The sequence below is a fragment of the Colletotrichum aenigma genome (assembly GCF_013390185.1).
Source record: "Colletotrichum aenigma strain Cg56 chromosome Unknown KSG_Cg56_contig06, whole genome shotgun sequence".
Taxonomy (NCBI): domain Eukaryota; kingdom Fungi; phylum Ascomycota; class Sordariomycetes; order Glomerellales; family Glomerellaceae; genus Colletotrichum; species Colletotrichum aenigma.
Genome location: NW_023500912.1, coordinates 1,216,229 through 1,231,314, shown reverse-complemented (window position 1 = coordinate 1,231,314; position 15,086 = coordinate 1,216,229). Strand labels below are relative to the sequence as shown.

General features: G+C 50.6%; 3 protein-coding genes across 3 annotated transcripts; 1 reads left to right on the top strand and 2 right to left on the bottom strand.

The window, feature by feature from the left end:
* Positions 1-482: 482 nt before the first annotated feature.
* SNG1 (Nitrosoguanidine resistance protein SNG1) lies at positions 483-2,107 on the bottom strand (the record flags this gene model as incomplete). Its single annotated transcript, XM_037324622.1, has 2 exons — positions 483-1,163; positions 1,220-2,107. 2 exons carry the CDS (start codon positions 2,105-2,107, stop codon positions 483-485), a joined length of 1,569 nt encoding a protein of 522 aa, XP_037176918.1.
* A 651-nt stretch (positions 2,108-2,758) lies between these two features.
* Positions 2,759-6,568, bottom strand: CGCA056_v009374 (putative transporter; the record flags this gene model as incomplete). The annotated part of the gene is made up of 6 exons (XM_037324621.1): positions 2,759-3,456; positions 4,908-5,044; positions 5,099-5,177; positions 5,236-6,244; positions 6,305-6,465; positions 6,520-6,568. 6 exons carry the CDS (start codon positions 6,566-6,568, stop codon positions 2,759-2,761), a joined length of 2,133 nt encoding a protein of 710 aa, XP_037176917.1.
* A 6,979-nt stretch (positions 6,569-13,547) lies between these two features.
* Positions 13,548-15,083, top strand: CGCA056_v009373 (Uncharacterized protein; the record flags this gene model as incomplete). Its single annotated transcript, XM_037324620.1, has 2 exons — positions 13,548-13,655; positions 13,704-15,083. 2 exons carry the CDS (start codon positions 13,548-13,550, stop codon positions 15,081-15,083), a joined length of 1,488 nt encoding a protein of 495 aa, XP_037176920.1.
* Between the last annotated feature and the right edge of the window lie 3 nt (positions 15,084-15,086).

Sequence of the window (15,086 nt, the reverse complement as noted above, 5' to 3'; positions counted from 1 at the left end):
GACTTTCGGTGAGTCTGAAGGTATTTTGAGGTCCTGGTTTCGCTGTTTATCATCTTATCCAGAGGCCCGCTCAAAACTTTTCAATGCCCACATTTACGTTACGTGGGGACGGTTTGTGACATCATACGCATGGAAACTCAATGCCAAGTTCCCTTATTCTGTTCAATAACGTGCCCACAGCTTTACAGGGACATTATTCATGACAAACATGGTGCGACTTGGTGTCAACAGTTGGTGGGTAACCAATCACGACAAGCGGTACACAACTGAAGACAAATAGCAACTAGATGAGTCGTAGATGCGGTCGCAATCAATCTGCTAATGTTAATGATGTGGAAAAATATTTCGGTTCGCATTAATACTATTAAGGACTAAGAAATTACGCTCGTCTATTCTATGATTATTAACAATTCTATGAAAACTAACTAATGGATCCCCCGAAGCAACCAGTTACTTAGCTTGCTTTTGCAGAATGCCTTCACTCATAGCCCTCTCATGAATCCTCGCTTCCGAATGGGTGGATTCGAACCTTCTGGTTTCCTCACCTCTTTCTCAGTTCCTTCCGCGGTTTCAACGACGTAACGATCCTTGTCTCTCTCCGCCTTACGCTTATCGTGTTCCGTTTTCCACCGCATGAAATAGCAGCAGAACGGGAAGAAAACCGTGTTCACCGCAGCCCATGCAAACAGAACCCCAAAGTTGAGACCGATCCTCGAGTGTAAATCGAACATCAACTGACGACTGGCCTCGACGACGTGGTGCAGTGGCCAAGCGTAGCCCCAGCTGTAAAACCCGGGAGACAGGTCGAGGGCATAAAAGGACGTTGATACGTTGGTGATGACCCAAAAGATGAGCCACAGAGCAGTCCATGGTTGCCCCACGATCATGGCAACATTTTCGCATGCAAGGCCAAGCGCCGTCATGCCGGCGAAATTGAGCATCCAGTATACTGGAAATGTGCCGCTTCCATAGGCGGTCGCGCCTGATTGTGGCGGAGGCTCAGTTGGGGAATAAGGGGGAGCCCCAAAGGGGAGCTGGAAGGCCAGTGATATGAGACTGTAAGCCAGCGAAATCAAGAAGTAGGCAAATACTGTTGCAATCCAACGCCATACAATAAGCTGCCAGAACTTAAGAGGCGGGTGGCCCTGTGGCTGAATGTATTTCTATGCGGTGTTAGTATGTTACCTCAATAGCCGTTTGATACTGGACATGCACATACCATATGAATCGGCAAAAAGAATGAGAATGAAAAGAAAGCCATGATGATCAGATAGATGAGTCCAATGCTGACTGCAGGTGTTGCAGTGGCCGGTCTGAAAGGTCGAATGTCGATCATCAACGGCGCAACGCCGGGATTGACAACAGCAGGCGCTCTTGCCAGATTCTCCCGGCTCAGAGAATCATTGGACATGACAATCTGCCCCCATTGCTTTCCAAAGGCCTGACTAAACTGCTCTGTGAATTGAGTAATGTATGGCTGTATATCGCTTTGGTATGTCGTTGAGTCTCGCGCAGTCTGAGTAATGATTTGCAATGAGCCTGCTGGATCATAATTCGCGTCACCTGTCGCCGCGGCTTCTTGTAGGGCTGCAGTTGCATTCGCGTGGACGATCACGGCCGCCCAGCTTTTGAAGTCATATACAGCCATCCGCACGGCCGTAGGGTCGTTATTGAAGTCCGATCGTTGTAGAATGGTCCATCCAAGTGAAGGCCCCGGGCTGTCCAATGCCTTCTGAATCGTCTGGATGACGGTCGGACCGACGATCGGTTGGATCGACTCGTATGGCGCGACCTGGCCGTCAAAGTTGACAACATGCACGACGACTGATCTCAAATTCGCTTCGGTGCGGAAGAGAACGGCCCAGTAAAGAGAGAGGACCGCGAGGATAAACGCGAACAGGATCGCAATTGTCTGAAGCCAGAGTCGAATGACATGGGCGCGGACTTTCCTCATCGAAGGGTCCCAGAATCCGACCGCATGATGGGGCTTCTCATGAAGTTTCGCGAAACCACTTTCAACATTGCGGGTGTTTTCGTCTGCTTTTGCATGGTCAACATCTGTTTGGCTCGACGGCGAGCGTTGCTGATCTTCGGGAGACCCTGCCATTGTTGGTTTGCCAAGAAAGGAATGGGCTCTACCTCCTCAAAGCTTGTCGTGTGAATGTCCCAATGCCTGCCGAAATGGTTGAAACAAGCTCAATTGCATTCCAGAACAGCTGCATGGAGTTGCGCCTCTCCCGCGCCTGGCGTCTTGGGTTTTATGACGAATCGAGACACCTCGATGATTTGGCATCAAATTGACTGACCGGCGCTACTGATCAGTCTATGATGCGTTATCAAATGGAGTTTTTTGAGTGGTGAAGTAGCTGCTAACAATTATGCTAGAATTAGCGTCAAGGATCATGTTGTGATTGGCCAATGCTCAAGTAGCTCGACCCAGATACCACCTTATTTCCGGGGAGCATGACATCACGGTTCCTGGAAAAGGTCCTAAGAACGCCTCGCTGATCACTAGTCCCCCTGCTTGATGATCCCGGACTGTTCGGATGCTCTGGCCATTTTCTGAATCTTTCTTGTAAGGCAAAGTCTAGTCAGGTTGATCTGTCAAGTATGTGACCTAACCCGCCAATGATGGTCGATTCTCTCCTCACTATTCGATCTGTGCCGACCAACTCAAAACAGCCGAGTCCCTCGCCGCAAGTAGAATTTCCAGTCTCTTGGCATTCCCTCCAGCCTGGAATGCGTCCTGAAAGGGGAATCAAAGCTCGTGGGCGGGTGGCTCGTCTGCCTTTTCTCTCCCCTGTAAAGATAGATCATAGACCTTTCCGAGCCGCGTCCACCTCGTCGAAAGTCTGACCTCGACCTTTTCAAAATCTTCGGATTCGCAAGGTAGCTGTGCTGATGACACCGTGTCGTTATTGAAGTGATCAGGGTCTGGGGGTAGCGTGTGCAAGATGTCTCTCGGATTCTTGTCTATGAAGGTTTTCACAACATTGTCGCTGTCCACCAGGAAGAATACACAGAAGTTCTTGTTGCATTCTTGAATTCGGCGGTCGAAATGAAGCCAGGCGTAACCGGGCTTGAATCTTTCGTAGTCGAAGGAGAGAACAACGGAATGTCCTTCCTCGTGCTCTACCCATGAGCCGGCAGGGAACGTTTTGGCAACCCAGCAGGGTATCTGACCAGGCTTCCGGTCGCTTCCATGTGGTACATGCCAGTTAACAATGATATGATGCGATGATTGTGACTTCTTCCAGAGCGAGTCTGCATCTTCTGGGTTACTGGACCCAACAAGGATGTTCTCAAATGTTGACCTGGCCACAACAGAATTGGGAACCGAAACAAATGCTATCTGATGATTGGAGCGGTAGAACAGACTCTTCTCATCTTCCTTCTCCACGTAAATGCCAACTCTCCAGCTTTGCGCGTTTTTGCAGTTGAGAATGGCAACTGTCCCTGTTGGAGAGAAAGAAAACTGGATGCCTGCCGCAGAAGCTATTTCGCCTTGTTCGGAGGGCACAAACGGCAGTTGAAAGCCGGAGACTCCTGAAGGTAACACTTGCAAGCTTATTGAGATACCTTGATTGGTGAAAGAATATGGAGGCTGGAGATCATCTGGCTGATATACCGTAACACTTCCCGAATTGGCAAAACAAAACGGAGAGGATGCCAGAAAGCCCGTTTTGCGTCTTGTCGTTGGCTCGAACCATGCGAAAATGGATTGGTCGTTTGTTCTTCTCATGATTTCCTCCTGTAGACGGATAAAGGCCATCTCTCCCTCTCCGTAGAGCAATGGCATGTTCACGCCAAACAGACCAAGCAGACAGTAAGCCTGGCCTTCAATGCGAGTTGTGACCCTATTCGCGGCCCACGACATCTTTTGTGCGATGCTATATCGGCTAAGGACCCCGTGAGTAAAGAAATGTCTGTCGATGCCGGTAATCTTCCCTATAATGTCTCGTCTAGTTTCCCTGGTTCCGATTTCAACCCATCTTTTGTTGTAGAATATGACGTTTTGCGGAGCAATTAGCTCCTGCAAAGTCCAGCCTCGATTAAACCACCGGCTCTTGGTGAATTCTTTATGACCATGCACAAAATACGCAAACATGAAATCAGAGTCGACGTCTGAGAGGTAGGCATAGCAGATTCGCGAATCTCGGTACCAAGTCCACATGGAATTGATAGCCTCGGTTAGCTCTGAAGAACTGGTTTTATCAATGCAACCAGTGTCGATCCACTGTTGCGAGAAATCAGTTTCTGCCAAAGATTATTGGAAAAAGTCAAATATCGAAGCAGGTGAAACTGTAGATGCTCACAATGTACTGGAATTCATCTGAGAGGGCTTTTTTACAGTCGCCTGCGAGTTTCTCATACCCGATAAGCTCGGAACCTTTCCCGGAGACTAGGTCCTGGTATAAAACTTCTTCGGCACCCCAAGTATGAGATAAAATCGCATAGGGTATTCGATGATGATTAAAAACGTGAAGCTCTTTGGTTTTCGTGTTGAGAATCCGCATTTTTGCTGAGTTACTGCTCATGCGATGTGCAAGAGTGAGGGCATGGCTTTGCTGACCAGACGACATTCGCGTGGCATCTTCAGTGTGCGGGGTCAACTGCAGCACCGGGGCTGACAGCGTCAATACAAATACGCCCATAGGATTGGACAAGAACCAATACCGTGGACCATCATGCAGTAGTCTGGCGGCTAAAGCTCACGTGGTTCAACAGATTCACGTGCATACTACCAGGTAGGTAAGTGTCTGGCATATCATGACATTTCTAGCATTCGACCGTCCCGAAGTGAGTCTAGCCACTTCCTCATGGCATGTAGCGGAACGAAGGATGTCGATATCCCAACTGAACTTGTTCCTTTTCACTTCGGCCATCGAGTCTGTGGTCCCTCTTACCAGCAGCTCTCATTCTGTTCTCATACAAGCAGTACAGTGTGCCGAACACTGCAAGTAGCACTGCCAAACTCTGCCCGACCAAATTGATGGTGTGTCCAACAAAATACTTGGGTGCATCTTTGAACGTGTAAGTCCATCTAAGTTAAATCAGTATTTGACATGACATTCCTCTGGTGTCATTATTCACTTACGTCGCAACAATGCCTCCAATTGTGCCGATCGTGACAACGTAGGCACTTGTAACCGCTCGAACTGATGGTCCCGCGGAATCTGTTGACATATCAATTAGCTTGAAGTACAACGACTGCGGGGTTTTGTGGCTACTCACTATTCATAGCCCAGCTCAAAAATCCGGGTCCGCCCGGGAACGCGCCCGCGGTGACAAAGAAAACAGCCATGTATCGAATATTTGCGTCGGTTTCGAACCGCAAGATCGCGAAGCCAATGACAGCGATAAGCGAGAATAGCGCAAGGTATATGCCGCGCTGTCGCGTCTTGTCGCTGATGTACGCCACTATCACGGCCGACGCGCAGGCAACAACGTATGGCGGAACAGACATAAGCTGCGCCTTCGTCGCTGTCCAGCCCAAATCGTTCAATATCGTCGGCATGAAAACCGAGATGCCCTGCACAGTGATGTTGATGAGAAAGAAGCCGAAAGCGCACGTGTAGTTGTGAATACAGAATACAGCCCTCTTGACGTGGTCGAGGCTGACTGGTTCGTTGGCGTCAGACTTGTGCTCTTGCTGAAGACGCTCGATGGCGATGGCTCGTTCTCGATCGGTGAGAAAATAGGCAGTAGCTGGGTTCGTCGGCATCCACAACGGCGCGAAAAGGCCGATCAAGATCGTCACGAACCCCTCGAAGAAGAAAATGTTGCGCCATGTGTGTATCGGCATGCTGTCAAAACCCCACTCCGGCACTCGAGATAGGCCTGTTGCGAGGAGACCACCAAACGCGCCCGAAAGAGATGCTGATGAGATCAAAATCCCGATCCGAAGTAACAACTCCTCTCTTCGATAGAAGCTGCTGAGGAAAAATGAGAATCCTGGCATGGCGCCTCCCTCAAAGACTCCCAAGAACGCCCGTGCTGCTGCTAATCCTTCGTAGGTCTTGACAAAGGCTGTGCATAATGAGACAACGCCAAATCCGACAACAAGAAATGGCAGGTAGAATCGCGGTCCTACCCGCTTGAGTACGATATTGCTCGGAACCTCAACAAAGAGGTAGACAATGTAGAATGTCGACAAAACCCAGTTGAATCGGAATCCCTCGAGGTTGATGTCCTTGGCCATGCCCTGAATCCTCGCGTTTCCGATGTTCGAACGATCGAGAAACTGCGCACATTAGCCTTTCGAAAGCGGAGAAAAAAGCTCTTCGCCGCAGGAAGCACATACGCAAAGCAGGTAGAGTACTGTCGTCAACGGGACAGTGTGCCAGTCTATTTTCCGCCTGATTGCCTTCTCCTCCGCTTCGCTCCATTCTAGTATTGACGCAGCCTCTTCGTATCCGATGGACTCCGACTTGATATCAATTGTAGTTCTATCGGAATAGTCGACTGGAAGTATGCTGTCAATATTATGGTTAGACCCCCTAGGTCCCCGCCACTTACGCTTCTTGTCCGGCTCTATAGCAATCTCATCAATCGTAGACAGTACCATCGTGAACAGGTGTCGGAGCAAAGTGCGACGAGACTTCCAACAAAGAGGACTGGAGGTGCTAACGGGGTATTTGCGCTGCTATCGTAGATAGTTGGACTCATCATAAACTGCTCAAATGATGCGACGTTGCGCTGACAAGTCTTGGCCAAAGAGGGGAAGGTGGTGGCCGGCCATTAGTTTTATCAAGAACGGCCACTAACGAGCGGGAGCCAACTACTCAAGCTGGCACAGACGACAGAAGACCCGTCAAACTTTGTTCGGCAGATGTCTCTCGCATTGGACATGGAGACAGCCCTGTTCATGTGCTGCCCTCGTCCAATGATCTGGGACAAAATAGCCCAGGATGGCACGTTCGTGCTAAGTTGCGGGGTACGGGGGGAAGCACATTCTAATGTTATACCAAGATTGAGTCGCATTAAGACTGTGGTTGGTGAGCAAGGGTCGTATCCCGCCGGGGTTGGAGGACGACGGTTTCGCCATTCGCAGTACCAACGCACAGCCAAGGCCGTCCGTCTCAACTTTGATTTGGCCGGAACGCCTGGGGTGCGAACCCAAGGCATCCCCACGTCGCAAGCCGAAAAGGAAACCAGTTAGCCTTTGCGAAGAGGCTTCCCCATTGCAGCCGACGCGTTCGCCGATTCCGCCACTTTTCGTCCGGACGCCTCGGGATACACGTGCCTGAGCGTTTCCCAAGCCGCGATAGCTTGACGTCAAATACACTTCAAGTTTGCGCACGGCTGACTAGACACATGTAGGGCAAAAGCTGTGCATCACCAGCTGCTGACTGATCTACATCGAGACAGCCAGGTAAGACACCCAGATGATGGGAGGCTATGCATGAGGGATTTTCGTGAATGAAGGGCACCCTGATAAGCACGCAAGATTTCGATTGTCCTCATCCACTGGTTACACCGGTGGAACCCTTGTGTCACTCAAAGTGGACAACATTCACTCTCAAACTCGCTCTATTTCAACCATAAGTGGGATAACGGCATCCAACTACCTTGGCTTTGGGCTGACGCCAAGGCGAACGAGAACTCCTCTTCGTGGTGAGGGGTGGTCATCGGATATCCCGCACGGGCAACGTTGGCCCGCGTTGGAGACTTCGAGTGAAACAGTTCCGAAAGAGCCAATCGCCTTAGGCCTGCAAAAGTCGGCGACAGCCCTACACCGGACAAAATAGCATATTTTGCATCTAAGCGTGAGTTTTGAGGCTAAGCTCTGCGGCATTAGAACCGGTCAGTGTGCTAAGGGGTCTTTTCGGCCACGGAACTCGTTCATGCGAAGCACGATTGCCAAGTCTAGGCACAGACCAAGAAAGCCTTATGAGCGGTAGTTCGGGTTGATTTACCGTCTTTCTGATGACTGAGAGGAGGTGAGTAGCTTCAGAGACATCAATTTAATGGAACATTACGGTGTACACACGCGCACAAATCCCACATCCGATGGGCATGAAAAGCCCGGTTTTGAAATACAGAAGTTAAGTTAGTCCCCCTACAAGACCCCGACGTGATGGTCGTGTTGGCAACCTAAGTAAAACATTTCGAAAGGCAAGCAACATCCGGACAGAAGCGGCCGAACCGTGGGGCATCCGTAGAATCTGATTCTAAATCCTTTCCCAGATGGCAGGAAACGGTACGCAACCATGCTCTGCAAATGACGTGGTGTTCTTGGTGCCCGGGGAGCAGCCACCTGGGATGATGAATTCCAAAACGCGGGTAACACCGGCGGGTAAACTGAGCATGGTTCAGCAGTAGACCGTGCAGATGCAGCTTCTGGTGACTAAGCTGCAGACACTTCCTGGTAGCTGAAGGTGAATAATGACTGAGGTCAAGGGAAGGTTCAAAGCAGGTGACACCGCTTGAATTTGAGCAGTCGGGGAATCAGTCCTATAGATGACGTCGCCGGCCTCCGCCGGAGATGACTGGTTCGATTGCAGCATGTTGTTGCAACAAGTCATGTCATGGATGCGACGGCCAAACTCCAAGTACTGATCAATGATGTGGCGAGACCTTCCTCGCAGTTGTCTTCGAAAGTGAATATGGTTCGGTGTGAGTGGACTGAAGTGTGAAGGAGTCTTGTTATAACCTTTGGAATCATCGTGAATGTGAAATTCTTGACTGGTCCCATTATTAAACAAGAGGCAAAGGGTACACACCAAGTTCGTCACACACTGGACATCGACAAGTCGAATCTCATGCGTACACTGCATACGAATTGAGTATTGATATAGAGTAGTTAGGAAGGAATCGGAAACCACAAAAGAATTTCAAGGTTTGCGCTGAATCCACAAGCCCTTCTCCCTAGTAATCTTGACTCGGGTTAGTTAACTTACTGCAAAAGGCCCACATATTAGACGTCGGGGGCGCTTCCGCAACTCTAAAGTAGCCGATCAACAGTCACGCAGCCGCCGGAAGCTTGCGCGGATAACTCCAAGCTTACTGAAGTTTGAGCTGAGGGTGGGCGGCCCGGAGGGAGGGAAGGTACCCATGCTCTGCAAGAGGCCGTACTCATATAGGGCGTGGTATACTGTACCGACCTTCGGCTTTGTCGGCTTCTCTGCTATAGAGAGGTCATGATTGGCCGTACCAAGAAGCTGGTCAATCGGGGCGGCCGGTCAGTGTATCGCCGGCTCCGAAGTCTTCGGTGCTGGTGGCCTTGCAAATCTCGAACGAGCTATTGTGCCATTTTCAAGGCGGGTGACAGCATTTCCTATTGCATGGCCGATTTATACGTTTTTTATGGATTTTGGCGAAAATGTGACAATGGTTTGATGGTAGCTTGAGAGATTCAACTCTGACCAAACGTCAACATGTTCTGCTACATACATTTATATCTCTCCCCCGCCACATCCTCGGGGTTCAGTGGAAACCGAGTCTGTTTCCGATCCTTGCGCGGCCATAATTCAAGAAGTCCCTTCTCGACACTGAACACGATACCTCCTCTCATCACAAACTTCATATGGCGCTTTGCTCCCATGCCTTCTCTACGTTGTCAACTCCTGACGGGTATATGACAATGTCTGCCAACTGAAGACCAAGTGACATAGCGTTGCCGATAGTTGCAGAGCGTAAGACACTGTAAGGTGTCTGACCTCCCATGGCCATCATTTTCATCTCTGAATGAAACAAGTGGTCGATTGGCTGCTCTCCATGAGCACCAACATTCGTCCGCACGCCTCGCTTCGCAAGTTTCGCGGTTGACCGAGTGGCGTTGAAGAACAGGTAGGAACTGTTCGGCGCTTGCTTTACTTCGGTCAGGCTTTCCAGTATGTCATGTCTTACGCACTTCCTCAGCTTGGTGTCGTTAGGTATGTCCTCATTCTGGTGTATCCAATGTTGACCGAAGATACCGCCGTAATTCATGACTGTCACCGGGGTATAGGAGCTGCTACTGGTCTCAACAAGTGATAGGACGTCGTCGTACAGCTCGGGTACAGGAAGAGGGTGCTCCTGAGATGTGTAGGTAGCCATCGATGAAGTATGTCAGACCCCAGTCGAATGACCACCCTCATTCCGGTACCACGAGCATCTCAAGCTTAGCAGCTTCAAGCAGAAGCCTCTGCCTGGCCGATCTAGAAACGAGCTGGTAGTTCTTGACAGTAAAAGACGCATTGCCGCCTTCCTCTTTGATCCGCTGAAGTGCGTCTCTAGCATCAGCAAGAGAGTTGATCTCAGTGTAAACCGACGGTTGGGTTGAGCCATACAGTACATCGCCTGTATGATACACCCTGGACGCGTACATTCTTCCTTTGTCAATAAGCACACGTTCAATGTGGCCAGCCACATTATTGGACGCTGGATTGTGGATTGTCGTGACGCCGTATCCTAGAAACGTTTCCATTTCCCACGACTGGGTTGGGAAGGGCGAGAAGAACCCTCCCCAGTGACCGTGAATGTCGATGAAGCCAGGGAGAACCGCGCCTCCTTCAGCGTCAAGGACTTCACAGTGTGCAGGTATCTTGACGTCGGATCCTGGGCCGATGGCAGCGATCTGGCCCTTTTCGACCAGGACAGTAGCTTGACGCATGAGTTCCGGAGTCGTGAGATCCATGCTAATCAGAGATGCATTGGTGATAGCGAATAGCCTGCCCTCGGAAACTTGTGCGTGGCGAAGGTTTGCCGTCTCGTAGGTTGTGTCGATTTTCCTAGAGGAGACAAACATACGAGCGCAGTCGCCAAAGTCTCTCGATTTGAGTGATGCTCGTCTGCATCCCTCGGAGTTAGTCTTGAGATCAACCAGTTTCAGGCTGGGTCCCAAAAGCCAGAAAGCCCTTTCTCCCTCCCAGCTGAGAGTGAAATCATGACTGACCAACAACATCGGAGAGGCGGGTGAGATCCTTCGGCCTCTGAGGATGTCCTGGCTTACTCCATATACATCCTTATTCGGCCTGATGATTCACCGAAAGCCAGATGTGATGAAAGTCCCGAAGCCCGATGATATGCGGGTTCTTCACCGTAGATCGCATCTCGACCGATGTTCGGCTGGCCGATATCTTGCGCGACGCACTTCTGTCCAAATCATACTCGACGATCGAATCAGAATTTTGGATCAGAATAATGGTAGACCCATCGCGGGACCCTATGTCAAGCTTGGACTCAGCGCTGTAGTCTCCGACAGGAAGTCTCCGGAGCCCATTCAACCACGATGTCCCCGAAGCTGTCGCGGGTAAGTTAACGTTTGCAACCCAAACACCCTCCCCAAATGTCTCGTCAATGTCTCCAAGCATGTAGTCCTTGCCAGTGCGGATGTATGTAATAATTCTCCCATCCGTGACCGGAGAGACACATCTTCCTCGAGGTAATTCTTGAACTTCTGTGGTAGTATTGTCCTGTCGATTGACTAGGTGAAAGCTGGTGTAATTGACGTCGTTCCAACACGATTCGAGCAAATATTGGGTCTCATCCACAAAAGATGGGGTGTAATATGAAGTAACGGCATTCGGTGCCCTGATTTTCTGAATGTCACCAGATGAGACATCCATGATAGAGTTGTCCCCAGCCCCTTCAAACACCACTGTTTTTCCTTTGGCGTCACTGCGAAGGCGACGGAAAGCCGTTTCTTGGGCATAAGTCGCAAGTTGATGAGCTGTGATATTGGTTGTTGAGTATCTCGTTGTTCCGAGGGCAATGTCTATCGCGGCCCTGAAACCAAGCTGCTTCGGATCACCGCTGGCAACCCGCTCACCAAAGTGGTTTACGCGCAATGGTATACTCCAGATCTGAACTTGAGACCAGATGACAATTCTGCTGTCATTCTCTGACCAACATAGTTCGGATAAGCCCCCATGAACGCGGGAATAGTACTCAGATCGTAGGAGAGGCCATCCCAGACGTAGTGTAAAGTGCCGGAACGCATGTCCTTGAGAACAAGAACTTCCTTGTCGTTCCGTTGTCTGATAATTGCCAGAGTCCATCCGTCGCTAGAAAGTCGTGGCAGATTCGCGCCGCCTGGGCTTGCGGGTTTGTTGGGCTTGCTGGGAGTAGCCGATACTAGGGTCGTCGTCTCGTTGGTGGTGGTATTCAAGAGAAAGACGGCGTTGATCCCAGAACGAACGTCTTTATTGGACGAAAACCTGCCCTCCGCATCATCCCGAACGTTGCGAGAAAACACGATGCCATCGCCAGAGGGTGTATAACGAGCTTGCTCTGACCCCAACTGACTCTCGAAATATCTTTCTTTGGGCCAGGACGTAGGAAGCTTTCGCCTAATGATTCTTCTCCCTCCTCTTTCATGCAAACGTCCATCATTAGAAACCCTCAAGGGCACCTCCCGTATCTCAACAGCTCCATTTGGGCGACCCGTAAGGAACCATTTCGTGGCAATGACTTTCGGCTTCGTCGGGTGAAATGCCGGACTGGAGAAGAAACGGAAGGTTGAGTTCGTTTGTTGGACTGCGCTTTGTCGGACCTGTTGCTGCGGCATGCGTGCCATATTCTTGCAAGTGGTGTATGGCATGGTCCAGATGTTGTCGACACTGAAGCCTGCGTCCGATATGTAGACGAGGTTGGATCCGTCGGGAGAAAACTCCGCTTCCTTCTCATACGGAATTCCCGTCAGTATGGGGTGAGCAATCACGGCTGAATCATCTTTTTGGCTGCGCGTAGACATGCAATATAGGTCTCCTAGCATATCGAACACAATCTCCTCCGCTGATGGATGAGTAGCTACTCGGAGCCAGGTCCCTTCAGTAACGTTCTTGGAAAGTCTTCTTGAGTATGGGTATGACGTTGCAATATCCCATGGTTCCTCTGCAGGTCGGAGAGGATAGTCGGTATCTGGAAATATGTCTTCTTCCAAAAAGTTTGCGACGTCTTGGAAATTCTGACCTGCGAGCTCCATGCACCACGTTGGGAAATTAGAAACCAAGTGGGCAATGCCGATAGCAGCAAGTCCGTAGAGCATGGCTGCACCAAGTCTGTGCCTCCACACAGCTGGCTTCAAGTACATCGCCTGACGTGTAGACAGGCCATCATATTTCTCCATGACGGCCGAAATAGTATAGAAAGAAATTTTGAAAAGTTCGATTTCAACATCAATAATGGTGTGCAAAGGCTCTGGGGAGAATCACGTTGTGCAGAGCTTGCCGACACCTTCGACCTGGACGACGAAGACTACCAACGACACACCGGACAGCGGGCTGTCAGCATACGGGCAGCCAAACGAAGAAATCCAACAGGACCGAGACATTGCTATCGGTCAGAGAGACCATGTTGTCGGTTTCCAAGCTTATCGTCTATCGTCTATTGCGGGTATCAGGGAAGTCGCAACGGAATTGTGCTCCGGGTACTTGTACCCGATGGGTAAAGCGACGGGATCACAGGGCCGCACGCCTCCCGGCCGTATCGAAGCAACCCCGGGATTGAATTGCTCAAAATGTTTGCCGGCATTGAGACGATAATATGAATGCGAAAATTGTCAATATCCCAGAGTATCATTTTGTGTAGGGGTTGTTTCGATACATCGCAAGACAAGAAAAATGAGGACTGTTCCTACTCATTCGCAGTGCGATTATTCACAAGAGAGTAACATCTCGCGCTTGGAGTTCATAACTCTGGAGGAGTTTCAACATACTAGCAATCAGTCTGTATCACTCGGCGACGAAAGAAAATACAACTTGGTGCAGACGTTTTAGGAATTGAAGTCAACCATCTATCCCCCCAACCCTTCGTACGATATCTCCGAGAAGCCATGGCTGCCCGACCCTCAAACTCCCTACCTTCTCACCAACGCCAATCTTGTTGATCCAAGAGCTGGGGTTGTGCATAAGGGCATCAGCCTATACTTGGCCGGTGGCAAGATTATCAGAGTGGCTCCCACCACTGCCCACGACTTGACCGCCGAGTTTCTTTGTGCCGGACAGAAAGCGCAGAAGATCGATGCCAGCAAATATTTTGTCTGTCCGGGACTCATCGACTGTCATCTGCATCTCATGGCCGTGCATGGCAGCTCGACATTGCATGGAGCTTTCACCTTTCCACACGAAACAGCCATTTTCAGATTCGCAGGCACCCTTCGGGGCATCTTATCCAACGGCTTCACATCGGTCCGTGACACTGGTGGCGCAACCATTGCTCACGCGCAGGCCACTGAAGAGTTCCTTATACCCGAGCCCCGCGTCTTTCAAGGTGGACGGATGCTCTCACAGACAGGAGGACATGGAGACGACACAGAAGTATGTAACGACTCGCACTGCTGCCGGAGCAATGGTATCGCCAAATCTGCTCTTGGAAGACTCTGTGATGGCGTGCCCGAGTGTCTACAGGCTGCGCGCGACAACATGCGTAAAGGCGCCCAACAACTCAGAGTGTGTACATCAGGCGGCATTGCCTCCGCCACGGACAAGCTTGAGTCCTTGCAGTTCACGGTAGAGGAACCTCAGGCTATCACGACTGTCAACAAGAACATGGGCGGTACACTAGTGACGGCTCATTGTTACACTGCCGAGGGTGTCCGCCGTGCCATAGCGGGTGGTTTCCGCGGCATTGAGCATGGCAACATGATCGATCCTGAGACTGCACAACTCATGGTTGAGAAGGGGGTCTTCTTGACGCCAACGCTAGCTCTTCACACATTTGTCACCATGCCGCCGTATGACAAGTTTGAGACGCCGGAAGGGTTGCGCAAGAATGCGATCGTGGGAGACGCGGGGATACGGGGCATCCGCTACGCCGAGGATGCAGGTGTGACTGTGTGTTTCGGAACCGACACGACGGGTCCTACCTTGGTGATGCAGACGTACGAATTCGTCGTGCGGTCTCAGATATTACCAAGCCCTGTAGTCCTGCGGCAGGCGACTATCAACGGTGCCAAGCAACTGGGTATGGAGGGCAAGCTAGGCGAGCTTGTTGAGGGTTCCTTCGCCGATCTTCTGTTCCTGAATGAGAACCCTTTGGAGGATGTCTCTAGTTTGGACAGGATCAACAAGAACTTGATGCTGGTGATGAAGGATGGTCGCATCGTCAAGACTCAGACTAGCCATTTGCGTCCGGAGCGGAACTGCGAGTGGAACTGAAAC